The sequence below is a fragment of the Jaminaea rosea genome (assembly GCF_003144245.1).
Source record: "Jaminaea rosea strain MCA 5214 unplaced genomic scaffold BDZ90scaffold_4, whole genome shotgun sequence".
Taxonomy (NCBI): domain Eukaryota; kingdom Fungi; phylum Basidiomycota; class Exobasidiomycetes; order Microstromatales; genus Jaminaea; species Jaminaea rosea.
Window position 1 is genome coordinate 525756 of NW_020289978.1, and position 21687 is coordinate 547442.

General features: G+C 58.6%; 7 protein-coding genes across 7 annotated transcripts; 4 read left to right on the top strand and 3 right to left on the bottom strand.

Annotated features, from left to right (window-relative positions):
* Positions 1 to 250: 250 nt before the first annotated feature.
* On the top strand, positions 251 to 1828 carry BDZ90DRAFT_218982 (S-adenosyl-L-methionine-dependent methyltransferase; the record flags this gene model as incomplete). The annotated part of the gene is made up of 3 exons (XM_025504384.1): positions 251 to 377; positions 446 to 816; positions 893 to 1828. The coding sequence occupies 3 exons, from the start codon at positions 251 to 253 to the stop codon at positions 1826 to 1828; spliced, it is 1434 nt and encodes a 477-aa protein (XP_025363071.1).
* Positions 1829 to 2023: 195 nt separating this feature from the next.
* Positions 2024 to 6669, bottom strand: BDZ90DRAFT_148671 (RNI-like protein). The gene has a single exon (XM_025503516.1). It carries the CDS (start codon positions 6324 to 6326, stop codon positions 2409 to 2411), a length of 3918 nt encoding a protein of 1305 aa, XP_025363072.1. The 5' UTR covers positions 6327 to 6669; the 3' UTR covers positions 2024 to 2408.
* A 612-nt stretch (positions 6670 to 7281) lies between these two features.
* On the top strand, positions 7282 to 12268 carry BDZ90DRAFT_231445 (Oligoxyloglucan reducing end-specific cellobiohydrolase). The gene is made up of 4 exons (XM_025505868.1): positions 7282 to 11388; positions 11464 to 11781; positions 11853 to 12066; positions 12148 to 12268. Exons 1-4 carry the CDS (start codon positions 7388 to 7390, stop codon positions 12184 to 12186), a joined length of 4572 nt encoding a protein of 1523 aa, XP_025363073.1. The 5' UTR covers positions 7282 to 7387; the 3' UTR covers positions 12187 to 12268.
* Positions 12269 to 12571: 303 nt separating this feature from the next.
* BDZ90DRAFT_231447 (hypothetical protein) lies at positions 12572 to 14124 on the top strand. The gene is made up of 2 exons (XM_025505869.1): positions 12572 to 13806; positions 13880 to 14124. The coding sequence occupies exons 1-2, from the start codon at positions 12693 to 12695 to the stop codon at positions 14011 to 14013; spliced, it is 1248 nt and encodes a 415-aa protein (XP_025363074.1). The 5' UTR covers positions 12572 to 12692; the 3' UTR covers positions 14014 to 14124.
* On the bottom strand, positions 14112 to 14916 carry BDZ90DRAFT_148675 (hypothetical protein). The gene has a single exon (XM_025503517.1). It carries the CDS (start codon positions 14786 to 14788, stop codon positions 14303 to 14305), a length of 486 nt encoding a protein of 161 aa, XP_025363075.1. The 5' UTR covers positions 14789 to 14916; the 3' UTR covers positions 14112 to 14302.
* A 362-nt stretch (positions 14917 to 15278) lies between these two features.
* On the top strand, positions 15279 to 20349 carry BDZ90DRAFT_270760 (RhoGAP-domain-containing protein; the record flags this gene model as incomplete). Its single annotated transcript, XM_025508751.1, has 4 exons — positions 15279 to 16219; positions 16298 to 16614; positions 16694 to 16835; positions 16909 to 20349. The coding sequence occupies exons 1-4, from the start codon at positions 15491 to 15493 to the stop codon at positions 20347 to 20349; spliced, it is 4629 nt and encodes a 1542-aa protein (XP_025363076.1). The 5' UTR covers positions 15279 to 15490.
* Positions 20350 to 20956: 607 nt separating this feature from the next.
* On the bottom strand, positions 20957 to 21374 carry BDZ90DRAFT_212870 (RBP11-like subunits of RNA polymerase; the record flags this gene model as incomplete). Its single annotated transcript, XM_025504149.1, has 2 exons — positions 20957 to 21146; positions 21229 to 21374. Coding segments are annotated over 2 exons (336 nt in total), but the record flags the coding sequence as incomplete, so codon positions are not given.
* Between the last annotated feature and the right edge of the window lie 313 nt (positions 21375 to 21687).

Consider the following 21687-nt stretch of genomic DNA (forward strand, 5'->3'; position numbering starts at 1 on the left):
GCAGCCCGTCGAGGAAATTTGGACGAGGGAGCAGGAGAGAGGCACGTGGCGTGGAAAGGAAACCAGGGCGAGGCGGGAAGGAAGAGGACGGCAGAGTGAGAGGACCGTGCGTTGCATGTCGATTTCTTCTTGTTGCCGTCGAGTCTTCTTCTTCCTTTACATCCACCCTGACCCTTGCGATGGCACCAGATAGCTACTTCGACTACTATGCCCAATGCTCGCACCAGGTGGGTACCAGTACGTAGGAGTCATGGGGGGAAACAGCTGTACTGATTCCATCCATTGCATTTCACAGGCCCAAATGCTGCAGGACAGCGTCCGCACAGGCGTGTATCAGAATGCGCTCCTTGCCCACTCTGAGGAGCACTTCAAAGACAGTAAGTTGGCTCAGCTCCTGATCTTGGGCAGGCTATCCGAGCTGAATCATCGCACTTCGCACTCGCAGAGGTGGTCATGGACGTGGGAGCTGGCAATGGCATCCTCTCCCTCTTCGCGATCCAGTCGGGAGCACGCAAGGTCTTCGCAGTGGAAGCAAGCAACATGGTACAGCATCTCGACACTCTAGTACGTGCCGCTCAAGGTACCTTGCCTACTGGCAAGGACGGCGTTGACGATGACATGCAGTGGTACCTCGAGGGTCAAGGCTTCGACGCGAGGGCGCATGCCAAGAGGAAGACGAATGCGTGGATTGGCGACAAGCTCGTGCCAGTGCATTCCAAGATCGAGGATGTCAAAAGCGACAAGCTACAGGGACATGAAAAGGTCGACACAATCGTCTCGGAGTGCTTGGGAGTGCTGCTTGTGCACGAGCGAATGGTGAGGCGCGGTACGCAGCCAGCTTCGTCTCGAGCTTCTCTCTGCTGACGTGATCCAACTTCCCACGCGCCCGCAGTGCGAATCCTTCCTCGACGCCCGTGATCGTTTCCTCAAGCCAGGCGGGGCACTCTTCCCCTCGAGCGGCACCATCTGCTTTGCCCCGATAGAAGACAAGCCAATCTGGGACGAGGTAGCAACAAAGGCCCGCTTCTGGCAGCAGGCCCACTTCTACGGCGTAGACCTGCACCCCTTCTTCGCCTCTGCATGGCGCGAGGCATTCTCCAGCCCCGTGGTGGGGTGCTTCAACCCCAACACCGTGCTCGCAAGCCCAGTGGAGCACGTCGTCGATTTCATGACGGTGAGCATGGAGGGTATCAGGAAATTTGAGGTGCCGCTTGATTGGACGATGCGCAATACCGGATTGGTACACGGAGTCGGGGGTTGGTTTGACTTGTGGTTCATGCCGCCGGAGGAGGACAAGGACTCAGATGCAACAGAGGATGCAGCCCCAAACGCATCGAAGATGGAAGAGGACAGCGATGAGCCATACGCTGGTCTCTCGGTCAACGCCCCACCCTTTCAGCCCACTGCCTCATCGCTGGCAAATGGCAGCCTCGACGCGCAGACGGCTGCCCTTCTTTCAGCCGCGGCTGGTACATCTTCCAGCGCAAACAGCGTCTCAACATTCATGACCACGTCACCCTACGCCACTCCGACTCATTGGCAGCAAGCTCGCCTCCTCTTTCCTGAGCCCTTGGCCGTCAATCGGGGGCAACGGATCGTGGGTAGCATGCAGTTCGCGGTGAATGAGAACAGGAGTTATGACATTGACGCGGAGGTTAGAGTGGTAGACACCGTTGATCCGGAGCAGGAGAAGAAGAAGGAAAGTGGAGAGAGAGATCGAGCTACAACGAGGCGGTTCCGATGGCATCTTGATAGACAGTACTATAGCTTTACGACGAGTAATGCTGGGCAGCCGCCGAATGCTACGGGAGCTTACGCTACGGCGTGATGCGGAGGAGGAAAGGAGGACGAGGGTCGGGGCGATGAGGCTGCTTCATTCAGCGTCATGGACACATGTCACCGATGGTCAGGGTCCAGTGAGGAGACACCGCTGGCTACTGCACCTCTTTTGCTTTTTGCCAAGTTCATCTAACTTATCAAAACGTTCTTTCGACCTCCATGCTGACGGCCCCTACGACTAGACTGAGCCGCTCGATGCCAGGCATGTACTGGGTGTGATTCTCTTTTCCAATATGGAGAGCAGAGTGTATGGATTTCATAGTAAGGCGAGAGGAGACAGACGAGACAGACGAGAATCGAAGACTTGGACGGAGCGTGTGGCAGCGGAGCGAGGACACGTGAGAAAGGACTACAGTGGAGGAGAGCGGTGAAGTAGAGAAGCTTGAAGTAGAGGACTGATAGAGTCGAGCGGGAGAGAGAGTTGCTACAGATATGTGAATGAGAAGATATGAAAGGAGGCTTCAGGTGTCCGATGGGAAGATTCAGGGTCATTGTCGCCGCAGAGTGTTCGTAAATGGGGTCGCGTGTAGCCTTGAGGGCCGTATGGCATCCTTTGCGTGCGCGCCAGCCTACATGACGACGCATACATTGCGGCCACCTACATCATCGTCGTCGTCGTTGACCACGTGCGGTAGTATGGAGGTACGACGCCCTACACCGCCTTCGTCATCCTCGAGGTCGGACAGGACGAAAAGGGAATGGGCGAGACGCGTCCATCGTGAGGACTGGCTGCTCGATGGAGCTGCGCTGATTATTGCTGAGGAAGTGTTAGCGGCGCCATTCGATGTGGTAGCGACAGACTCTGCAGCCGTCGTACTTGAGTCAGTAGCATGTGAGGCGATGGTCCTGGAGGATGGGGCTGCGACTCGGCTGGGAGAACTATCATTCGAGCTGCCGCCTCGCCTCGTCAAGCCCAAGGTGGACAACGCGCTGGCCGCCATTCTGTTTGCGCTGCCACCATTTGCGCTTGCCACCTTCACTTTCTTGGCCCTCGTCTTTTTTGCCTCCCTCTCTTTCCTGTCCAAGGCTTGCCAGTACCAAAAGCTCTTCACGCACACCCGCTCGGGGTTGCACTCGTCCGCCAGCATATTGCGGGTCTGCTCGCTCAATCCCAGACTCGTCGTGAGCGGAGGTGAGGCCAGATCGGGATCGCCGTACTCGAACTGATTGAAGGAGGGAGAGCGATGCCCAACGCGGGGACGGATGCGACCTGAAGCCAGCATGGCGTTGCATGCTTGGCGGGTGAGGCGACGGCAGTCGATGACGGATAGGTAGGCTTGGGGAGCGTCCGACTTGTATCTGATGCCGTTGACACTCTGAGATCGGGCTGCAGCTGCCCGCTGACGAATGAGTGAGAAGCATTGAAATGCAATCGCGTCGTTCGCGCGAGTGTCGTCGAGCTCGAGGTGGTAAAGCTTTGGACATCCCTTCACCAAAGCGAGCAAAGTTGGCGAGTCGACAACAGTCTGTTGCGATAAAATTAGGTGAGTGAGCTCCGCGCCCGGTAGGCTCAAGTTGTCGCCAGGGATCAGCGCCAGCGCCGTATCATTCGTGACGAGGACGAGCCCCTCAAGGTCTAGCTTGCGAAGACGAGGGGAACAATCGATGAGAGAGATGAGTCCATCGTCCTTGATGTTTTGGTTGCCTGCGAGCTGGAGCGTCTCGAGGGACGGAAGTGCGCCAAAGGCGAGGGATGAGCAAGTGCGGTCTGTTATGCCGGTGTAGGACAGATTGAGATGCTTCAGATTTGGAAAGACGGCGCGATAGAAGCCATCGGGGGTCCACTCTGTGACTCGAATGCCGGCTTGACGAGCGGTGAGCTCGACGTAGAGCCGGATCTCGCCGTCAGAGGGTGATGGCTCCGACGGACCGGCATGCTCGACCAACGCGGCGATGCATTGGTCTGTGAGGCCGGTGCTGTAGCTGAGGTCGAGCGTCTCAAGATCCGGAAGATGCTTGCCTATGGCCTGCATAGTACCTTCATCGACATCGCGCAGCTTAGCAGCCTTGAGCACGCGGAAGCCCGAGGTGGACCACGTCGAGGGACCTGTCAGCCATGCGGTGATGCCGGCAGCGTCCAGACCTGAGCATCGCGAGACGTCGAGCTCCTTGAGACCCTTGCAACATCGCGCAGAAAGCTCCATCGTCTCGCGCGAGACGCAAGAGAGGTTAGACAAGTCGAGCGAGACGAGGTGCGGAGAGCGCCTGATCAAGTGATGAATGGCCTTGTCAGACAGTCGACGAAGGCCCGAAAGCCGCAGGTGCTTGAGCGAGTTGATTCCGGCGGCGCTCGCCGATAGGTGTCGGGAAAGGTGTACGAGCACGGATGAGGACAAATTCGGGAAGCCAGACAGATCGAGAGACTGCACGAAGGGCCCAGTCGCTTTGACCATCTTCAGCACGCCGCCGGTACCAAAGGCTGGGAGCGCTGCATGGTCGAGGCGCTGCCAGAGCTGGCCGTCCGTGACGAGGGAAAGAAAGGCTTTATTGACGCGCGCGAGCCTGATGAGTTCTTGCAAGCCGCGTTCAAATCCGATGTGTTCAGAGGAGCGCGAGACGCTACCGCGGTATTTACCCTCGTCCAACAACTCGGCGTGGTCGTCGACGAAGGACTCGATGAGACGCTTGCAGATTTGGATGCGGATCTCGCGCGGCAGAAGGTTATTGAATGAATCGACGATGCTGGCGCCTCCAGAGAAGGCAGAAGACGATGCCGCCATGACAGCCGGCGAAGGAGATGGACTTCGAAGAGCAGCCCGCAGCAGGGCAGGTTCGCGCAGCGTCTGGCGAGTCACAGCAATAGGCTCGCTACAGGCAGTGTCCTGAGTGCTGAAAAAGGTGGGAGAAGATCTCCCCGCTGCTGACGAAGAGTCTACGACATCGGGCGAATGGGCTCCGTAACTCGTATCTCTCCTGACTCGAGCAAGAGCCTCAGATAGATTTGCTCGAAAGCTCGAGTCGCCTCGATGAAACAGCGATTTGGCGTGGCGCGAAAGGCGGCTTGGCGTCACATCACCACTGCGGTTCTGCGGCGTTGAAGGCGATGAGATGCCGAGGCCGTGAGTGGGTCGGCGCGAGTTTGGCTGCCAACCAGCGTGCGCGCCGAATGCGCTGTTACGACGTGAGGAAGCGAGTGAAGAGCTAGCACTGCGAGAATGGCTGCGGATGGCGCTAGCACGGTCTCTCAGAGTCGACAGGAAGGTAGTTTGACCGTCCCCGACCGAGGGCGCCGTTGTGGACCGAGCAGTGGAAGGACGCGCTGCAGAGCGAGCAGTTGACGGGCGAGAGCCGGCCGGCGCTGGGCCCATGCGTGCACCAGAGATGTATTGCGATGCGGTCCAAGGCTGCACACGACGCTGTCTTGCCACAGTCGAGCGCACTGTCGTTGGCGTGTTACGGCCAAAGACTTCAGGAGCTGAGTCGGATCGATTCATGATGCGGCGCTGATCATTGGCGGGCGCCGTCGGGCGAGGAGTGCCTTCTGTCGTCGAGGACTCATTGGCGAAGAGCGATAGGCGTGCAGCGACCCTGCTCGGTACGAGTCGACTGTTGACGGCGCGAGTTGCTACGACTTGCCTGAAGCGCTCGCGCTTAGGCGCTTGCGAGACTTCGCTGTAGAGAGGCAGATCATCCCTCGAAGCGTAGTCTGGGAGGCGGTCGACAGGATCTCGACTCCATTCGCGACGAGGCGGTGATGCTCGATCGTGACTCCGAGTCCTTGTGAGCTCTTGATCGGAGAGAGGTGCTGATCGGGTAGCTGTGTCGGACTGTGTGCTGGTGCTGCGCTGCCGGTGTACCATATGGCTGCTGCTGACGCTGGCTGACAATGCAGCTGATGCTTGAGGTGGACGACACGCTTCTCCGCTTGTCTGCGTTGCTCTCCAGACCAACGGGCTTGATGGCGGGTGCGTAAGCTTTTCCTGCTGCGGAGACGATGACTCGATACTCGTAGGTGCTGTACTGGCCAGCGAAGTTGATCCAAAGAAGTCGTACGGTGTGCCGAGAGAAGATCCGCGTCGCGAGTGTCCAGACTGCGCAATGGATGCCTTGCGACCACTTGCTACTGCGAAAGAGTCTCTCTTGGCATGTCGTGGCGGGCCGGTTGTTTGAATATCGATGCCGCTGCGAAATGTGACAGGAGAGCCGGGCGTGCATTGCTGGCTCTCGGCGCTGATGATGCTGCTCTGGCGGAGTCGAGATGGGGAAGAGAAGGGACTATGCAGATCGAAGGGAAAGTCGGGAGCTACAGCATTGTCGACTCGAGATGTGCGCAGCTCCTCTGAACCTTGGATGAGGCTATCGAGTTGTCGACCTTTGCCTTTGTCCTTGCTGCCTTCGGCATTGAGTCCTTCGCCTTCTCCTGAGTGTGAAGGGAAGAGGACCGAGTTTGGTGACGGGACTGAGTCGGGAGATGATGTCTCGTGAGCAGCAGCCTTGCCCTTATCGGCCCCGTCTGCTGGGATTTGGAAATCTTGCGCAGGTGCCATGGTGCGGAAGTCAAGGTTCCGTAGAGAGAGGCGAAGTGATCTTGTATGCTCTGCTGTGACCAGGGCAGCCGTCTGATACCGCAAAGGGGCAGCTTCAAGGCGGCTCAATGGGCAGGTGATGTGCGGGCGGTCTGGCGGGCGAGGCAATGATAGCACGCAGACGTGTGGCGGTGGCGGTGCTACAGCAAGGCGTGCCAGCGGCTGACCACTGTGTGCACGACGTTGTAGGACGCAGCGACCAGTGAGAGAGGTGGGCGGTGGTGGTACTGAGGTCGATGGAGAGGAGTCAATGTCAAGCTGGGCTCGGATCAAATCGCCTCGAGCGACAACAATTGATTACAGCCTCAGAGGCGCCTGCTCTTCGTTTCCTTCGGTCGAGCCGCCGGCGACCTCGTGCCGTCGAGGCACCTGACCCGTGTGCAGTTCCTCGCACGAGCCAGTCGAATATCAAATTCTCCCTCTTCTCACGCGAGCAGGGCAACGATGCACACCCACCCACCTCGCACGACGAGCACACCTTCTGACAGACGGTCGAGAGAGAGCATTGAGGTCAAATTGATGGTACTGAGGAGGAAGTTCCGCAGCTTGAGCATGAGCATGCGCATAGGCTCGAGCGGACCGCGTCGAAGAGGGCCAACTTCAGCGACAAGGGTCCGGCAGCGCCTACTCGTCCCATCTCGCAGCATGCATCGAAACGCCGCCGCATCAAGCGGGACAGTTTGGCTGTCAGCGCCTCTTCTCACCACCGACAGCTCTCTTGTGGTCACAATCAGCGTTCATCTTCCCTCGCCGGCATCCACCTTTAACCTGGGTCGACGATAGCCCTGGAGCAATGGGCGGCGCACCCTTTGCCAGTCTCTCCGCCGTTGCCCGCCCTGTTCGGCGCCCTGTGCTTCCGTTGGTCTGAGACAAGCCGTCGTTGCCGCGTTGGACTCAGCCACCATTCGGGCTTCTTCCGCTCATCTCATCCTGACCAACATCATCATCATCCTCACCGATAAGCGCCCGCTCCCAACTAGCAAAGCAGCACACCAACCTACCCTCCTAGCATCAGTGCTGCGATGCTTCTTGGCAGGCCGTCTTCGTCGTTATTCATGCGGCTGGGCCTCATCGCCGTCTTGGTGGCTGCCATCTTGGCCATCGCCCCGGAGCCAACACTAGCTGCAGGGCAGCCAGGCGTTTCGATATCTCGCTTTGAATCGCTTCCAGGCAGATTATCCTACTTTGACGACTCCACCGTAGTCCTCTATCACGACACATTACGAGGGAATGTCTACCGCAGCGAAGATGAGGGCAAGGCCTGGAAGCAGGTGTCTGGCCCACCTGGCGGCAGCGCGTATATGCTGGTAGAGCACCCTTACGACAAGCGTATGGCCTTCATCTTGTCATCTGGCAAGTCACATTGGCGTTCAGCTGATCGAGGCAAGACATGGCAGGAGTTCAAGACTCCAGAACCACCAGCTGTTCGAGCTGGCCCCCCGCTCGAGTTCAATGCAGACGAGAAACACTACGACTTCATCATCTTCACCGGCAAGAAGTGCAAACCTTGGACTCCCTGGGGTGGCGCAATCTGCCACGACGAAGCATACGTAACGCGCGATGGCTTTGCGACCGATCCGAAGCCGCTCATCGAGTTCCTAATCCATTGCTCATGGGCAAAGGCGACCCCCGAGCTTGCTGTCAAGCAGGAACATCTGCAGAGAATCTTCTGCATTGCATGGGAGGACAGCCCCACGCCGAGCGTCTCAACGGCTCTCAATGATCCAATGCACATGATGCAGACGCTTCATTCTCGTGGGGGCTACCAAAGCGCTGCTCGCCGTGATGCGCCATCCGCCACTCGCCTCTTCTACTCGGACGACTTCTTTGGGTCCCGCAGGCTGGTCGAATTCGACATGGGCAGAGATGCCAAGCATTTTGTCGGACTGGGCCCTTCGAAGCGCTACCTCGTCACTGCGCTGAGAGACATCCAGAGCTCGAGCGGAGGTAACATGGGGACAGAGATGGCCATGTTCGTGTCGCAGGACGGCAACAAGTGGCAGAAGGCCAAGTTCCCTCACGGCCATGGCCTCAGAGAGAATGCCTACACCGTGGTGGACTCTACGCTGCACTCGCTGGTCGTCGATGTGCTGGATGCGGGAGGTTCCTCGACGGGCGTACTGTTCACCAGCGACTCCGAAGGCGTCCACTTCGTCAAGAGCCTCGAGAGCACATCCCGCGCTCCCAATGGTATCGTCGACTTTGAGCATCTCGAGAACGTCGAGGGTGTGGCCATCGCCAATGTCGTCACAGATCAAGGAGGAGGTAGGGGAGGGTACGAGAGCCGCAAAGTGAGAAGCATGATCACGTGGGATGATGGCAGTCGCTGGAACTACATCAAGGCGCCGAAAGTCGACGGCGTCAAGTGCAACGTCGACAATGTCGAGTCTTGCTCTCTGAATCTCTTCTCCGTCACCAAGATGCACAACACCGGGCGCGTCTTCTCCTCCACAGCCCCCGGCTTCGTCATGGCCGTGGGGTCCATCGGCGATCGCCTCTTGCCGTACGAGGAGTGCGACACCTTCCTCAGTACAGACGCCGGCCGAACCTGGAAGTTGGCTTCCAAGGACGCGCACAAGTACGAGTTCGGCGATCAGGGGAGCGTTCTTGTCATCGTCGACGATGAGGACACAACAAACCACATCAGCTACACTTTCGACCAGGGTCAGACGTGGCACAAGCGCGACCTTGGTCTCAAAATGCGAGCCAAGATCCTCACGACAATTCCAGACAGCACCTCTCTCAAATTCCTCCTCATTGGCACACAAAATCGCAAGGACGCCGGCTCGCAGCCCAGGCACGTCTCCGTCTTCCTTGACTTTGCAACCGTAGGCAAGCGTGCGTGCGGGGAGAAGGACTTTGAGAAGTGGTACGCCGAAGGTGGCGAGACCAAGTGTCTCATGGGCCACAAGCAGTGGTTCAAGCGCAGAAAGGCAGACGCCGACTGCTTCGTCAAGGATAAGTTCCACGACCCTGTAGGACGAGAGGACCCTTGTCCTTGCACCGAGGAGGACTATGAGTGCGACTTTGGCTACGCGCGGGACGATACCGGCAACTGCGTCACAACGACCCGTGAGACGATTCCTGCTGGAGAGTGCACGGCTGGAAAGAAGACATTCATGGGCTCTTCTGGCTATCGCAAGATCCCAGGTGATAGCTGCGATGCTGCCAAGGGGGTCAAGAAGGACCAAAAGGTGGAGAAACCATGCGATCAGGGCGCGCCCAAGCCTGGTACGGTGGGAATGCAGCGTCACGAATTCCCTGGCCGTATCGATGATCACGCCTGGTTCCCGTCTTCGCCCAATCTTTTGGCGTACGTCGACGATGGCTCCATCTGGGAGTCGAAGGACGATGGCGCCAATTGGTTCGAGAAGCTGCCCGACCCAGAGCGAGGCGATCCTTCAAGCCGCTTCCTGACGATGGCTCTGCACACGCACGACAAGGAGCGTGGCTACCTCATCACGGCAGACCAGATCGTATGGTACACCTCAGATCGCGGCAATCAATGGCACTGGTTCACGGCTCCCCAGCCGGCCAACGGCCTTGGTCTCCCCATTCTGCAGTTCCACCCGCTGCAGAGCGACTGGCTCATCTGGACAGGCAGCGAGGGCTGCACATCCGGCGTCGATGGGAGCAACTGTCATGCTCGGTCTTGGTACAGTCTGGATCACGGCCGCAACTGGCACAGCATCGAAAAGTATGTGCGCACATGCGCATGGGCGCGCGACCAGAGCTTCCCCGTCGACTCCAAGGCCATCATCTGTGAATCCTACAAAAAGAAGGAAGGGTCGCAACGCAGCTTTGATACGGGCAACAACGATCTGCAGCTCGTCTGGGGCTCGCCGTACTGGCGCAATCAGAAGGTGCTATTCGACAAGGTCGTCGGCTTTGCCGTCTTTGAAGGCTTTCTCGTCGCTGCTGAGCTCAGTCGCTCTTCTGGTTCGATCAAACTGATGATTTCGATGGATGGCCAGACCTTCGCGCAGGCCAAGATGCCGCCCAACCTCCAACTTGACAACAAAGCCTACACCGTCCTCGACTCGGTGACGAAGTCCCTATTCCTGCACGTCACAACGCACGCGACATTAGGCACCGAGTGGGGCACTATCCTCCGATCGAATGGCAACGGGACTTATTACTCGCTTTCACAGGAATTCGTCAACCGCAACGAAGCCGGCTACGTTGATTTTGAGAAGATGCTCGGCCTCGACGGTATCGCGCTGATCAATGTCGTAAGCAACGCAGATGACGCCTCGGTGTCAGGTCGCAAGGACCTCCAGACACGCATTACGCACAACGATGGTGGAAGATGGAAGGAGATGATTCCTCCGCGAGTTGACGCCTTTGGAGCACCCTACGAATGCAACACTCGTGGCTGCTCGCTACATCTGCACGGCTTCACCGAGCGAGAGGACCCTCGCGACTCGTACAGCAGCCCTTCGGCCGTAGGCTTGATGCTGGGTGTGGGCAACGTCGGGAAAAAGCTCGCGCCGTACAAGGACAGCGACACCTTTTTGACTCGCGACGGCGGCTTCACGTGGGAGGAGGTTCACAAGGACGCCCACAAGTGGGAGTTCGGCGACCAAGGCTCGATCATCCTGCTGGTCAACGACGAAGAGCCAACCGATGTCGTCCGCTATTCACTCAACGAGGGTTTGAAATGGGAGACGTTCAACATCGGAGAGCGCCTCCGCATCAAGAAGATCCTCACCGTTCCGGAGGACACGCATCGCAAGTTTGTTCTCCTTGGAGAAAGCCCGCGCGCCCAGTCCAAGTCGGTGGCGATTCATCTCGACTTCTCCTCCATCACGGGAAGAAAATGCGTCCTGAATCCCTCGAAGCCGGAGAGCGACGACTTTGAGCTATGGAGCCCGAGTGAGGAGCGCTCCGAGCTCTGCCTGTTCGGCAGACAGACGTACTACTACCGAAGGAAGAGGAGCGCCGACTGCTTCATTGGGACGCAGATCATTCAGCCGCATTCAATTGTGAAGAATTGTAGCTGTACGGCTGCCGACTTTGAGTGGTAAGTGCGAGAGGGCGCAATGATCTCGTCGAAAAGTGATTGCTGATCGCCCTCCTCCTCCTCCTCTTTTCGCAGCGAATTCAACCACTACCGCGACGCGAGCGGGGAGTGCGTCCTTCAACCCGGTACTACTGCGCTCGCCTCCGATCCCTATGAGCAATGTGTTGAGGGCGATGATTATTGGTATGATAGAACCAATGTGCGCAAGATACCGTACTCTTCTTGCGACGGAGGCGCAAGGCCGGATCGAGGCGCTCGTCACGTCTGCCCGATGAGCACGCGACGACATGGCTTCTTGTGGTGGACGACGATCATCATTTCGCCGTTCGTGCTAGCAGGCCTTGTAGGATACTGGTGGCTGCAGAGGAGCGCCGGTGGCCGTGCTTCGCATGGGTGCGTATCGAGCTCTGCATGGGCGGCGAGGCGCATGGCACTGACTCTTGCCCCCGGTCTCTCGTACGCAGGTCGATTCGCTTGCCTGACCCCGGCTCGTACGCCGAGTCTCCCATGGCACAAACATTGGCCTCTGTCCCTTGGGCACTCGTCGGTCTAGCCAACACAGCTTGGGCCTGGATCTCGCGGCAGGCAGAGAGCTTGCCGTTCCTGCAACGGCGTATGCCGCGAACGCGAGCCTCGTATGGCGGCTATCGTGGACTGGCGCAAGATGAGGATGCGGCGGTAAGTAGGCGCGTTGCCGAAGACGAACGAGACGGGCGCAGTGATTGACAGTCCCGCTGTGCTTCCTCCTCGCACGCTCAGATCCTCCGCGACTACGACGAAGAGGACTTCGATAGATGAGCGGCTGGCCGTGATTTAGGAGGCGTGAGAGTTTGGGTCAGCTCAGAGGGATTGCCTGTGCCCGCGGAGGCGGGCGCGCGATGTCACATTGCTATCTCTGTCTTAATGCTCCTTTCTCGAGCTCAGCTCTAGCAAACTAGTCGGGCGGTTGAGCCCCTTTATGCCAGCAACGCGAGATGACGAATCTCCATAAGTGCGCTCGAACCTCCTTTGAGCGGCCCAAGCGCTGGCGTCAAGAGGCCAAGACGTCGCGATGCGAGGAGCGAGCCGTGGCGATGGAGGTGATCGACGTCACCGAGGGGGTCCGAGCGCGTGTCAACTCCTGATCGTAGCGAAGAAGCACGCTTGAGGCTTTGAGGCCGCCAGTGTGGCAACGTCATGGTGGAGACTATTGAAGCCTCATAAGTCTTTCGACAACTTCTCCTTGCCTTCCTCCTTCGCACTCCCACTTCTTTCAACTATTCAAGACACGCCTTCATCTACCTCGAGCTGGCCTCGAATTAAGCATGACTTACACCCCTACCTCTCCAACTATGACCAACTCGCACACCAATGACAACACCTCAAGCCCTATCAATAAGGTCGTCCAGAAGCTTCGACCCCGCGCCTCTTTTGGAGTCCTCCGCACACGCAAGAGCAGCGAAGATGTCTCGAAGCTCCTGAAGCGAACAGGTAGTAACCAGTCGGATGACTCTACGAAGCCGCCTCGACTCACCCATAAGCGTCGCCATAGCAGCTTCGGCGCTTTGAGGCAGGCATTGCGCCCGAGCCCGGACCTTGACGACATGGCATCGCTACAGGCTGCGATTGCCGACCAGAATGACCACGCCTCTTCGTCCAGCCCGCCACCCACAGCCACCACCATGAGCGACGGCCGTCGACCTGGCAAACCACAGACGATAAAGGTGCTCCAGCCCTCCGACTTCGCGAGCCGCACGCCTCGCGCTGCACCTCCCGCCCCTGGCGGCAACAGTGAACACCATCGCTCGCCCTCGGCTTCGGAGGCTGCGTTCCTCAGCCCCGAATCATCTACGGAATCCTCGTCCCGCGAGACGGTTGACACTAACAACACGAGCCTGGACAGCCCTGGCAGTCGAGACCGCTCGTCGAGCCTTTTCTCGGATCGACCACTCTCGGCCTGGGATTCCAAGGTCTCGACGCGCATGCTACAAGACCAGCTCAATGCGACTCTTGCTGAACAGTCGCGTCACTTCTCAGTACGCCCGCTTGATGGATGGGATGCCCGACTTATGCCCCTACTGGCCAAGAACGATGGCGCACTAGCCAAGGAGATTCGCTTCTCGACGCGCCCGGACAGTGGATGGGACGCTCGTCTCTTCGTTGATGATGGCAAAAACCGTCGAGGCAGGAGCGACACGACTTTCTCTGATCGCAGAATGTCTGCCTGGGACGGGATGTTGAAGACAGATAAGGGCGACTCAGTACCTGTGACCGTCGGTCTTCACGACGGCGGTGATGACGAGGGCAAGAGGGGCACGGTGTTCTCTCTGCGACCACCAGGAGACTGGGACGCATCGCTCGCTCCCGACGACGGTGAGGCTTCGGCCGCACCAGCCGGCAAGGCAGGTGCCGACCTCAAGGACCGTGGCCTCCTGTTCTCTGTGCGCGAGCCAGCGGAGTGGGATGCTGCGCTCAGTAACCTCAAGCTCATCGGCGGCGACAAGACGCCTACGCAAGAGCTTCGACAAGATCCCATTGGCCAGGCGCATTGATGTCCGAGGGCGAGTCGAGCCTCAGGGCCACCAACAGCGTACATCTACCGCGACATCCTCCACACTATTACCGAGTGCTGCCTCCTCTTTTTGATGATGACGATGATGACAAGCACTCTCAAGAATGACGACGCTTCCTTGCTTTCTCTGTCCCGCTAATTCACTGAGCTCTCTTCAATTCCATTGTGATCGCTCGCGACGATCTCACCTCGCCTTCGTCTTGGCCTGACATCGCCGCCGTGGTCTCACCGGTGCTTCCTTGTGAGTATGGCGACAGAGATGGTTTACCATCCATCGCCGTAGATCACACACATGTGTCTGCGCCCGCAAGGCTTGCTTCGATCGGCATGAGGAAGGAGGCGAGGGGAAGGTGGGACCCTATTTCATGTTCGGCGTGGCTGGCACCTAGATGCGCTGCAGCTCGATAGACAGGTAAGACATGCTCTAGCCGCATCGCACCCGCCTTCGCCGCCGCAAGTGGTCTGTAGGTCGAGGCTTCTGTGCAGCCTTCCCTCTTCGACGGCAGCTACGATATTGTAGAACGAGGTCGAGTCCGTTCCCAGAGCAACGTCGCCATTGCTGCTGTGCGGCCTGCCCTCCCCGTCTGGCTCTATGGTACGCTGGCCCCCTCCTTCAGGATTGGGTGTTATTTCTCCGTAGCCATGGCCACTGCTACGCTGCCTTCTCTGCGCATGTGTTGAAGCGCCTTCTTCCTCGCATTTTTGAGTACGTGCGTGCGTGCGTGCGTGCGTGCGCGTGCAGCAGACCCACGATGCGATGCCCTCGTCTCGTCGACCTGTGCGCCTCTGTTCTGCCTTGATGATCCTGTCGGCGCTGTCCCGCTGGTCGCATCGACGTCGTCGATTCATTGCCTGACTGACTGGCTACCTGCCTACGCTCGACCCCCCACCCGCCTGTGGCTTGGTGCCGCCCCGCGAGGTGAGCCGAGTCGAGTCGAGTTGAAGAGCAAGGGGAGGGCGGGCGTGTGTTGGCTGCGTTGGCTGCGTTGGCTGCGTTGGCTGCGTTGTGCCTCTGCTCTCCTCGAGTTGCTGCCGTCTGTCCTCTCCGCTGCCGCCTCCTTCCGCCGCCGACCCGTCAGCCGCGACGACCGCCCGCCCGACTCGACTGCTCCAACGACATCCACGATCCACGACTCGACGTCGATCAACGACTCCTGTGACCCTCGGCTTCTCCTCGCGACTCGAGTGCGAACCTCCTCCTCATCATCATCATCAGCAGCGTAGCGCAGACAATTGACTGTAGCCCGTCATCGTCGACGTCATCTTCCCACTCCACGCTATTTGCCGTCTAAGCAAAGTAGACGCCGACGTCAACACAGGAGGGCAGCTCAGCGGCATACATCGTCCTGACCTGGCGCTCACGCTCCCACTGCGAACAAGAGACCATTCGTCGCGCAGACTCGAGCATTCATCGTGATCTGTCGTAAGCTTGATCACTCGATCACTCGTCGCTCGGGGCGCTCGCGCCTCTTTGGCTCTCCTCATCGGCCAGTGGACGACGAGCCGCGATCCATTGGCCGTCCACAGTAGACGAGAGCTTTTGCTCCTCCCATGCCATCTTCGACCCCTTCCAAGGCAGGCGCCTTTGATGGCCAAGGCTCAAGCTCATCATCCTCGTCTCTCCAACGGCCGCTGATGCCGCTGAGAGCTCAGTCTCACACCTCAGCGATACCAGATAGCTCAGAGATGGCGCGGCCATCATCACCAGCACTGTCAGACTCTCGAGTCGGGGAAGATGGCGACCTCGTACAGAAGACGGCATCAACGTCTTTTGCAGACAGGCCACCATCATCATCTTCCTCTAGGAGAGATGCGTCGGGGAGTAGCAGCAACAGCAGGCGTGCAGATATGGACAGAATCAAGTCGAGAGCGGTAGACTCGGCCAGTTGGAATTGGGAAGCAGAGAAGGCGAAGCAGGAGAGCGGTAGCGAGGGGACCACACCATCATCGTCATCATCGAGCTGGCGTCAATCCATCGCAGCCCCCATCCCGCCTCGTCAGTCGTCAAGGCAGCAGGGATCAGGCATGCCACGTCCTCGAATCGATACGAGTCCAAACCCGGGCATGTCCTCGAATCCTGACACGCCGATTCAGTCGTCGAGGCCCTTCTCGCCGGCTCTGAAAACGCCAACTTCATCCGCTCATCCGACGGTCAAGGCTCAGGGGGCGCAAGGGACAGGGAGAAAGGAGCAGTCATGCGATGCTTGTGGGAAGCCAATGACAGGCCAATTTGTCAGGGCATTGGGAGTCGTCTTTCACCTCGACTGCTTCAGGTGTCGGGTGAGTGGTAGCGGCAGCATGGGCAGCGTATAACGATTCAAAGCTGACATCTTCAATCTCGCTCCCGGCCTTCGCCAGGACTGCAACAAGGTCGTGGCGTCCAAGTTCTTCCCAGCGACGGACGATATGCGAGACTCGTCGCCTCGTTCGAGCAGCGGGGGAGATGAGGAGACCAAGCGACCATCGCCGACATCATCACAGCCTAGCAAGCTTTTCCCGCTCTGCGAAACCGACTACTTTCGCCGCCTGGACCTCTTGTGCGCCAAGTGCGGAGGTGCTCTAAGGGGATCGTACATCACAGCCCTGGGAAAGAAGTTTCACGTCGAACACTTTACTTGTTCGATCTGCCCGACCGTATTTGGACCGCAGGATAGCTACTACGAGCATGATGGACGGTGAGCACGCGCGTAGAGGCCCTTGGAAGATGCTACGATGCTGATACCCATCCCTTTCGTCCTCACCCGCCTCACACAGCGTCTTCTGTCACTTCCACTACTCCACAAGGTTTGCGATTCGCTGCACAGGCTGTCGCACTGCGATTCTCAAGCAATTCGTCGAGATCAACCGCAACAACCAGGACGAGCATTGGCATCCTGAATGCTACATGATTCACAAGGTAAGCTGATCCTGCTCTCCTCGCTGCAAGCCAGATCCCCCAGTGACTGACATCTCCTTACACCCTCGCATAGTTCTGGAATATCAAGCTCTGTCCGACTGGTGCCACGCCTAAGGAGAGCCTCGTCTCTGAACCCACAACTGCGCTCGAGACGCCAGAGCCGTCGAAAAGCGGGGTTGCGCCTGTCAGCGACATGTCAGCGACAGACGCGCCCAGCATGGAAGCCATCGAGACAGAAGCCTCAGAGACACCGTCGAGCCTCAAGCAGAAGCAGAAGATTGTCGAAGAGCAGGTCTACAGGATATGGACGGTCTTGTCCGCCTTCGAGGAGAGCTCAGCGGCGTGCATATCTGAGATGCTGCGCCACGTTAGCAGCGGACGTTATCTGGGAGGCGTGAGGATGGCGGAGCGCTTCATCTTGCACGTCGAGATCCTCTTTTCAGCCATTGACGACATTGAGCGAGAGTTCCGCAAAGAGCAGACCAAGGGCCTTTCACACATCCGCGAGGCCCGGATGCTATGCAAGAAGATCGTCAACTTCTTCTCGCTCCTCTCACATACACAGGAGACGGGCGCGAGGAGAATGGGCATCACGCAGGAGCTCCTCTCCCTCGTCACTGGACTGGCGCACTACCTCAAAATCTTGATTCGCATCGCTCTCACGGGGGCATTGAGGCTGGACCGTGAGTTTGGGAATCGACAGGCAATCGACTGGTTCCTAGACCAGCTCGCGTACCTCGCAGAGAAGGCGGCGGTCACTTCTGGCGAGAGTAAAGCGGGGGGAGACAGTCGGGAAGGCGGGCAGCGGGATAGCATCGACCTTGCTCCAGTGGGCGACATCAGCATGCAGAGGCCGGACGGGAGGTGGTACGGCTACAAGAGTCTCCCCCGCACAACGTCGGTCAGCTCGTCAGACGGCAACGAGGGCGCGACCGACCTCTGCCTTGCCTGTGGCCAGACCGTGGAGGAGGAGTGCGTCAGGATGGGCATCAATATGCGATGGCATGCCACTTGCTTGCGATGTTGCCAATGCAAGCGTCGAGCGTTGAAGGAGAGCGGATCAACACGGAAGTCGTCAGATCCAGAGGCAGACCCTGAGGCGCCGCCAACTGCGCCGGCGAACACCTTTGCGCTGGAAATCTCAGCTGGGGGCGAGTCGTCAAGTCGCAAGACGTACACTACATTCTGCTCAGAGCACGCTCCTGCTCACTGCCGTCGTGGCTTCGAGACGGGTAGCAGACTAGAGCAGTACGCCTTCCTCTTGAGAGTGGCTCTTAATCGTCTCTACGCCCTACTCAAGAAGCGTGGTGTGGTTCCAGCCTCGCCACCTCCGGTCACCCCTGGCGAGCTGGCAGAGTCGAAGTCAACGCCGGCCCTTCCGTCATCCTCGACGTCATCAACGCCCGTTGGTTCAGACGCAACGTACCGCGACTCGACGGATATCAAGCGAATGAAGTCGGTCAATCTAGATCGCAAGCTCTCGACCAAGGCAAAAGTGCCACGCATCTCGACGGTTGTTGGCAGCCCTTCGGGCCAGCAGACGCAAGCCAGCTCAATGCAGCAAAGAATCTCGCCCACGGCAGAGGGGCTGCGCCGCTCGTCCTCGCCACGTCGCTCGACGGACAACGACGGTCAGCCACGATCTCTGCGAAGGAGCCCCTCACCAGGAGCATCACGGTTCCGCGGTGCGTCCAAGTCGCGAGACCCATCCCCCGCAGGCGGCCTACGTGAACCGGGGACAGTCGTACCCATTCGGCCTGCATTTGCTCGCCACAACACCGACGTACGCATTCGCGACGATGGTCCAGCTCGCCAAGCGTCTGGCGACGACAGCGTGATGGCCCCGCAAAACGATGATCACTTGACGCTAGGCGACATTCCCCAGCTGCTCGAGGCCGAACAAGCGCGAGAGCAACGTCGCTCACTGCACCACGAGGGCGGGCGCTCCCTCTCGGAGCTCTCTGCCCTGGAGCTCTTCATTGTGAAGCACATGGCGGTCATGATGCTGCAGCAAAGCGCGCTCAAGGACCTCGTGCCGATGGACGACTTAATCGACTTCATCGAGATGCGCAAGAACACTTTCTGGGGCAAGCTCTTTAAGACGGGCAAGGACAAGAAGAAGCACGTTGAGAAGAAGGGCGTCTTCGGCATTCCGTTGGATATCCTCGTCGAGAAGAATGGGGCAGACTCCACTCTGGGGGCGAGCACGACGCACCTTCGCGTGCCCTCTTTTGTCGATGACATTATCTCGGCGATGCGCCAGATGGACGTTTCCGTCGAGGGCATCTTCCGCAAGAATGGCAACATCCGTCGCTTGAAGGAGCTGTCCGAGGCTCTCGATCGCGACAGCTCGTCCGTGAATCTCTCGGACGACAATCCCGTTCAGCTGGCCGCCTTGCTCAAACGTTTCCTGCGCGAGCTGCCGGATCCGCTCCTCACCTTCAAGCTGCACCGCCTCTTTGTCATGTCGCAAAAGCTCGAGCCCGAGTCTGAACGGCTGCGCATCCTGCACCTCGTCACCATCCTCCTTCCCAAGGCGCACCGCGACACGTTGGAGGTCCTCTTCGTCTTCCTGAAATGGGTGGCCTCGTTCTCCCACGTCGACGAGGAGACGGGATCCAAGATGGATCTGCAGAATCTCGCCCTCGTTCTCGGGCCGAATATCCTCTACGCCAAGTCTCAGGATCCGGCAAAGGATGAGCTCTTCCTTGCCAACCGGGCCATCCTTCATCTCCTCGAAAATCAGGACGAGTTCTGGATGGTGCCCCCTGAACTGGAGGCTGTGCTGCAGGACCGCGAGCTGCTGAGTGCTTCAGCCGAGCTCACATCGCGCGACATTCTCAAGCGATGCGAAAAGTACGCTAAGCGGGCGCGAGGCCAGGGGAGCTCAGGTAGCGCAGGCCGCCCAGGTGGTAGTGGATTCGCTGGTAACGGCGGCGCTCCTGGAGGAGGCAATAGCGGCTTCAGTGAGATGCACGTCGGTGGCTCGCGGCAGCAGCGACCGGAGTACCACGATCCGGTGACCATGCGACAGATTGAGAACCAGCACCACTTCGTCAATGGAAGTGGAAATGGAGGGATGTCTCGCAGCGGCTCTGCAAATCCTCGTAGCCCCATTGACGGGCCCGGGCCAGAAGGGCGACCGCCGTGGCTTGCAAACAATAGCTCTCAGTCGCATCTGCATCAACACGGGCATCACGGGCAGCACGGGCATCATCAGCACCACCTCTCCTCTGCGGGCAGTGGGGGCCATCAGACCCCGTACGGTAGTCCGGATCGCTCTCAGCAGCAGCAACAGGCTGCGTCTTGGCAGCATCACGCCGGTGGGCAAGGTACGGGCCTACCACCGACGTCGTCCTCGACATTTGGGCTCAAGAACGGTAGCGGTCGCGACTCGCCCGTGCCCCCGCCCAAGGACCGGTCGCAGGAAGATGGTGCAGGTATGCAGCAGCAGAAGCATGCCATGATGCGCGACTGGCATCAGCAGCCCAACTCGAGGCAACAGCAGGCGTAGAATCAGCTCCTGCCCTCTCCTTTCTTTTTATTTTGGACATTCTCCCTTTACCCCACACCGCAGCTAAAGAGCGTAGCCGGTGTCAACCCCTTCTCTCTTGTTCTTGCTTCTTTGCCCTCCCTCACCTCTCCATTCGGTCGTACCGTGTCATCGCGCTTGCCTCTGCCGCTACACCCATACTCTCTCCTCGCCTCTCGCCCTTGCTCTCTTTGATAGTCTGCCGCTCCAATTCACTGGTGCACTCTTCCATCGTTCGCTGCTCTCATCGTAGTCTGCTGTGCTGAACCCGTTGCCATCGTCGTCTCAAGAGGTCAACGCTGCTGCGGCTCGGTCTGTATCTACGACTTTGATGACTTGGTACAATTACAAGGCCAAGGAACGGCCAGCTGCGAGAACTACAATGACACGACGGTATGAAGGCGTGGAAGCCAATGCAGAAAGGTAGGCAACAAGCCAGGAGAGAAGGAGAGGGCACCGCATGGCCCTCTCAAATATCGACGTAAGAATCCTGCCCGTAACCTCCATCCGCTCCCCCCTGTACGCCACCACCGTATCCCAACCCACCCATCATTGGCGCTCCACCTGGTGCAGCTGCCGTGGGCATGTGTACCTGGACCTCTGTCTGGAAGGAGGTGCGCACCTGATTGATCTGGGCAATGATACGCTCGCAGCCGGTGCGCAAGGCTTGGACGGGAGTCAGTCGTCCGTCTGTTTGGATCTTGAGGACTGTGCGGGGCTCCAAGGGATGTGGGACTTTGTAACCGCAAAAGAGAACACCGGGAACGGCGAGGACGGCGCTGTAGACGCAAAGAGAGGGGATGTGAGTCTTCTTCGAGGCCGTGAAGTGGGTAGGCTAGGGGTGTCGATCGATCAACTCACTGCCTCAACATATTTCCCATGGTGTGATCCTCCTTGTTCAGCACGACGGTGACTGCATTTTCGATGTTCGTCTCTTCTTGTACCTCTACGCGCTTTTCCCCTTCGGCGAGGATGAAGAGGGCAAAACGATCCGGTGCATTTGACATCCTGGGTAGGTGTGCAAGAGAGAGAACAAAGGAGTGTGAGCTGGATGTACGACCACAAGAGATGGCATCGCGAGCCTCGGTGTCCTTGTTTGCCCTGCCTCTACTACGACTTTGGATGCGCTCATATACCGTTGTAGTAGTCAAATGGTCACGCGAAGGGCGATTAACCCCTCCGTCAGACAGTGTGAATATAGAAAAGTGTCGTAATCCTAGCGCGGCGACGGCTGCTACTGTGTCTTCTGACGCATGGCCCCTAACGACACTTACCTCTCGTATTGGACAAAGGGGGGAGAGGATGGGACGAATCAACGAC

Coding starts and splice junctions, on each gene's coding strand:
- BDZ90DRAFT_148671 (XM_025503516.1), bottom strand. CDS start 6,326: ATGGCACCTGCGCAAGATTTCCAAATCCCAGCAGACGGGGCCGATAAG.
- BDZ90DRAFT_231445 (XM_025505868.1), top strand. CDS start 7,388: ATGCTTCTTGGCAGGCCGTCTTCGTCGTTATTCATGCGGCTGGGCCTC. Junction 11,782..11,852: donor GGTGGCCGTGCTTCGCATGG/GTGCGTATCGAG, acceptor TCTCGTACGCAG/GTCGATTCGCTTGCCTGACC. Junction 12,067..12,147: donor CGCAAGATGAGGATGCGGCG/GTAAGTAGGCGC, acceptor TCGCACGCTCAG/ATCCTCCGCGACTACGACGA.
- BDZ90DRAFT_231447 (XM_025505869.1), top strand. CDS start 12,693: ATGACTTACACCCCTACCTCTCCAACTATGACCAACTCGCACACCAAT. Junction 13,807..13,879: donor GGACCGTGGCCTCCTGTTCT/CTGTGCGCGAGC, acceptor CAAGACGCCTAC/GCAAGAGCTTCGACAAGATC.
- BDZ90DRAFT_148675 (XM_025503517.1), bottom strand. CDS start 14,788: ATGAATCGACGACGTCGATGCGACCAGCGGGACAGCGCCGACAGGATC.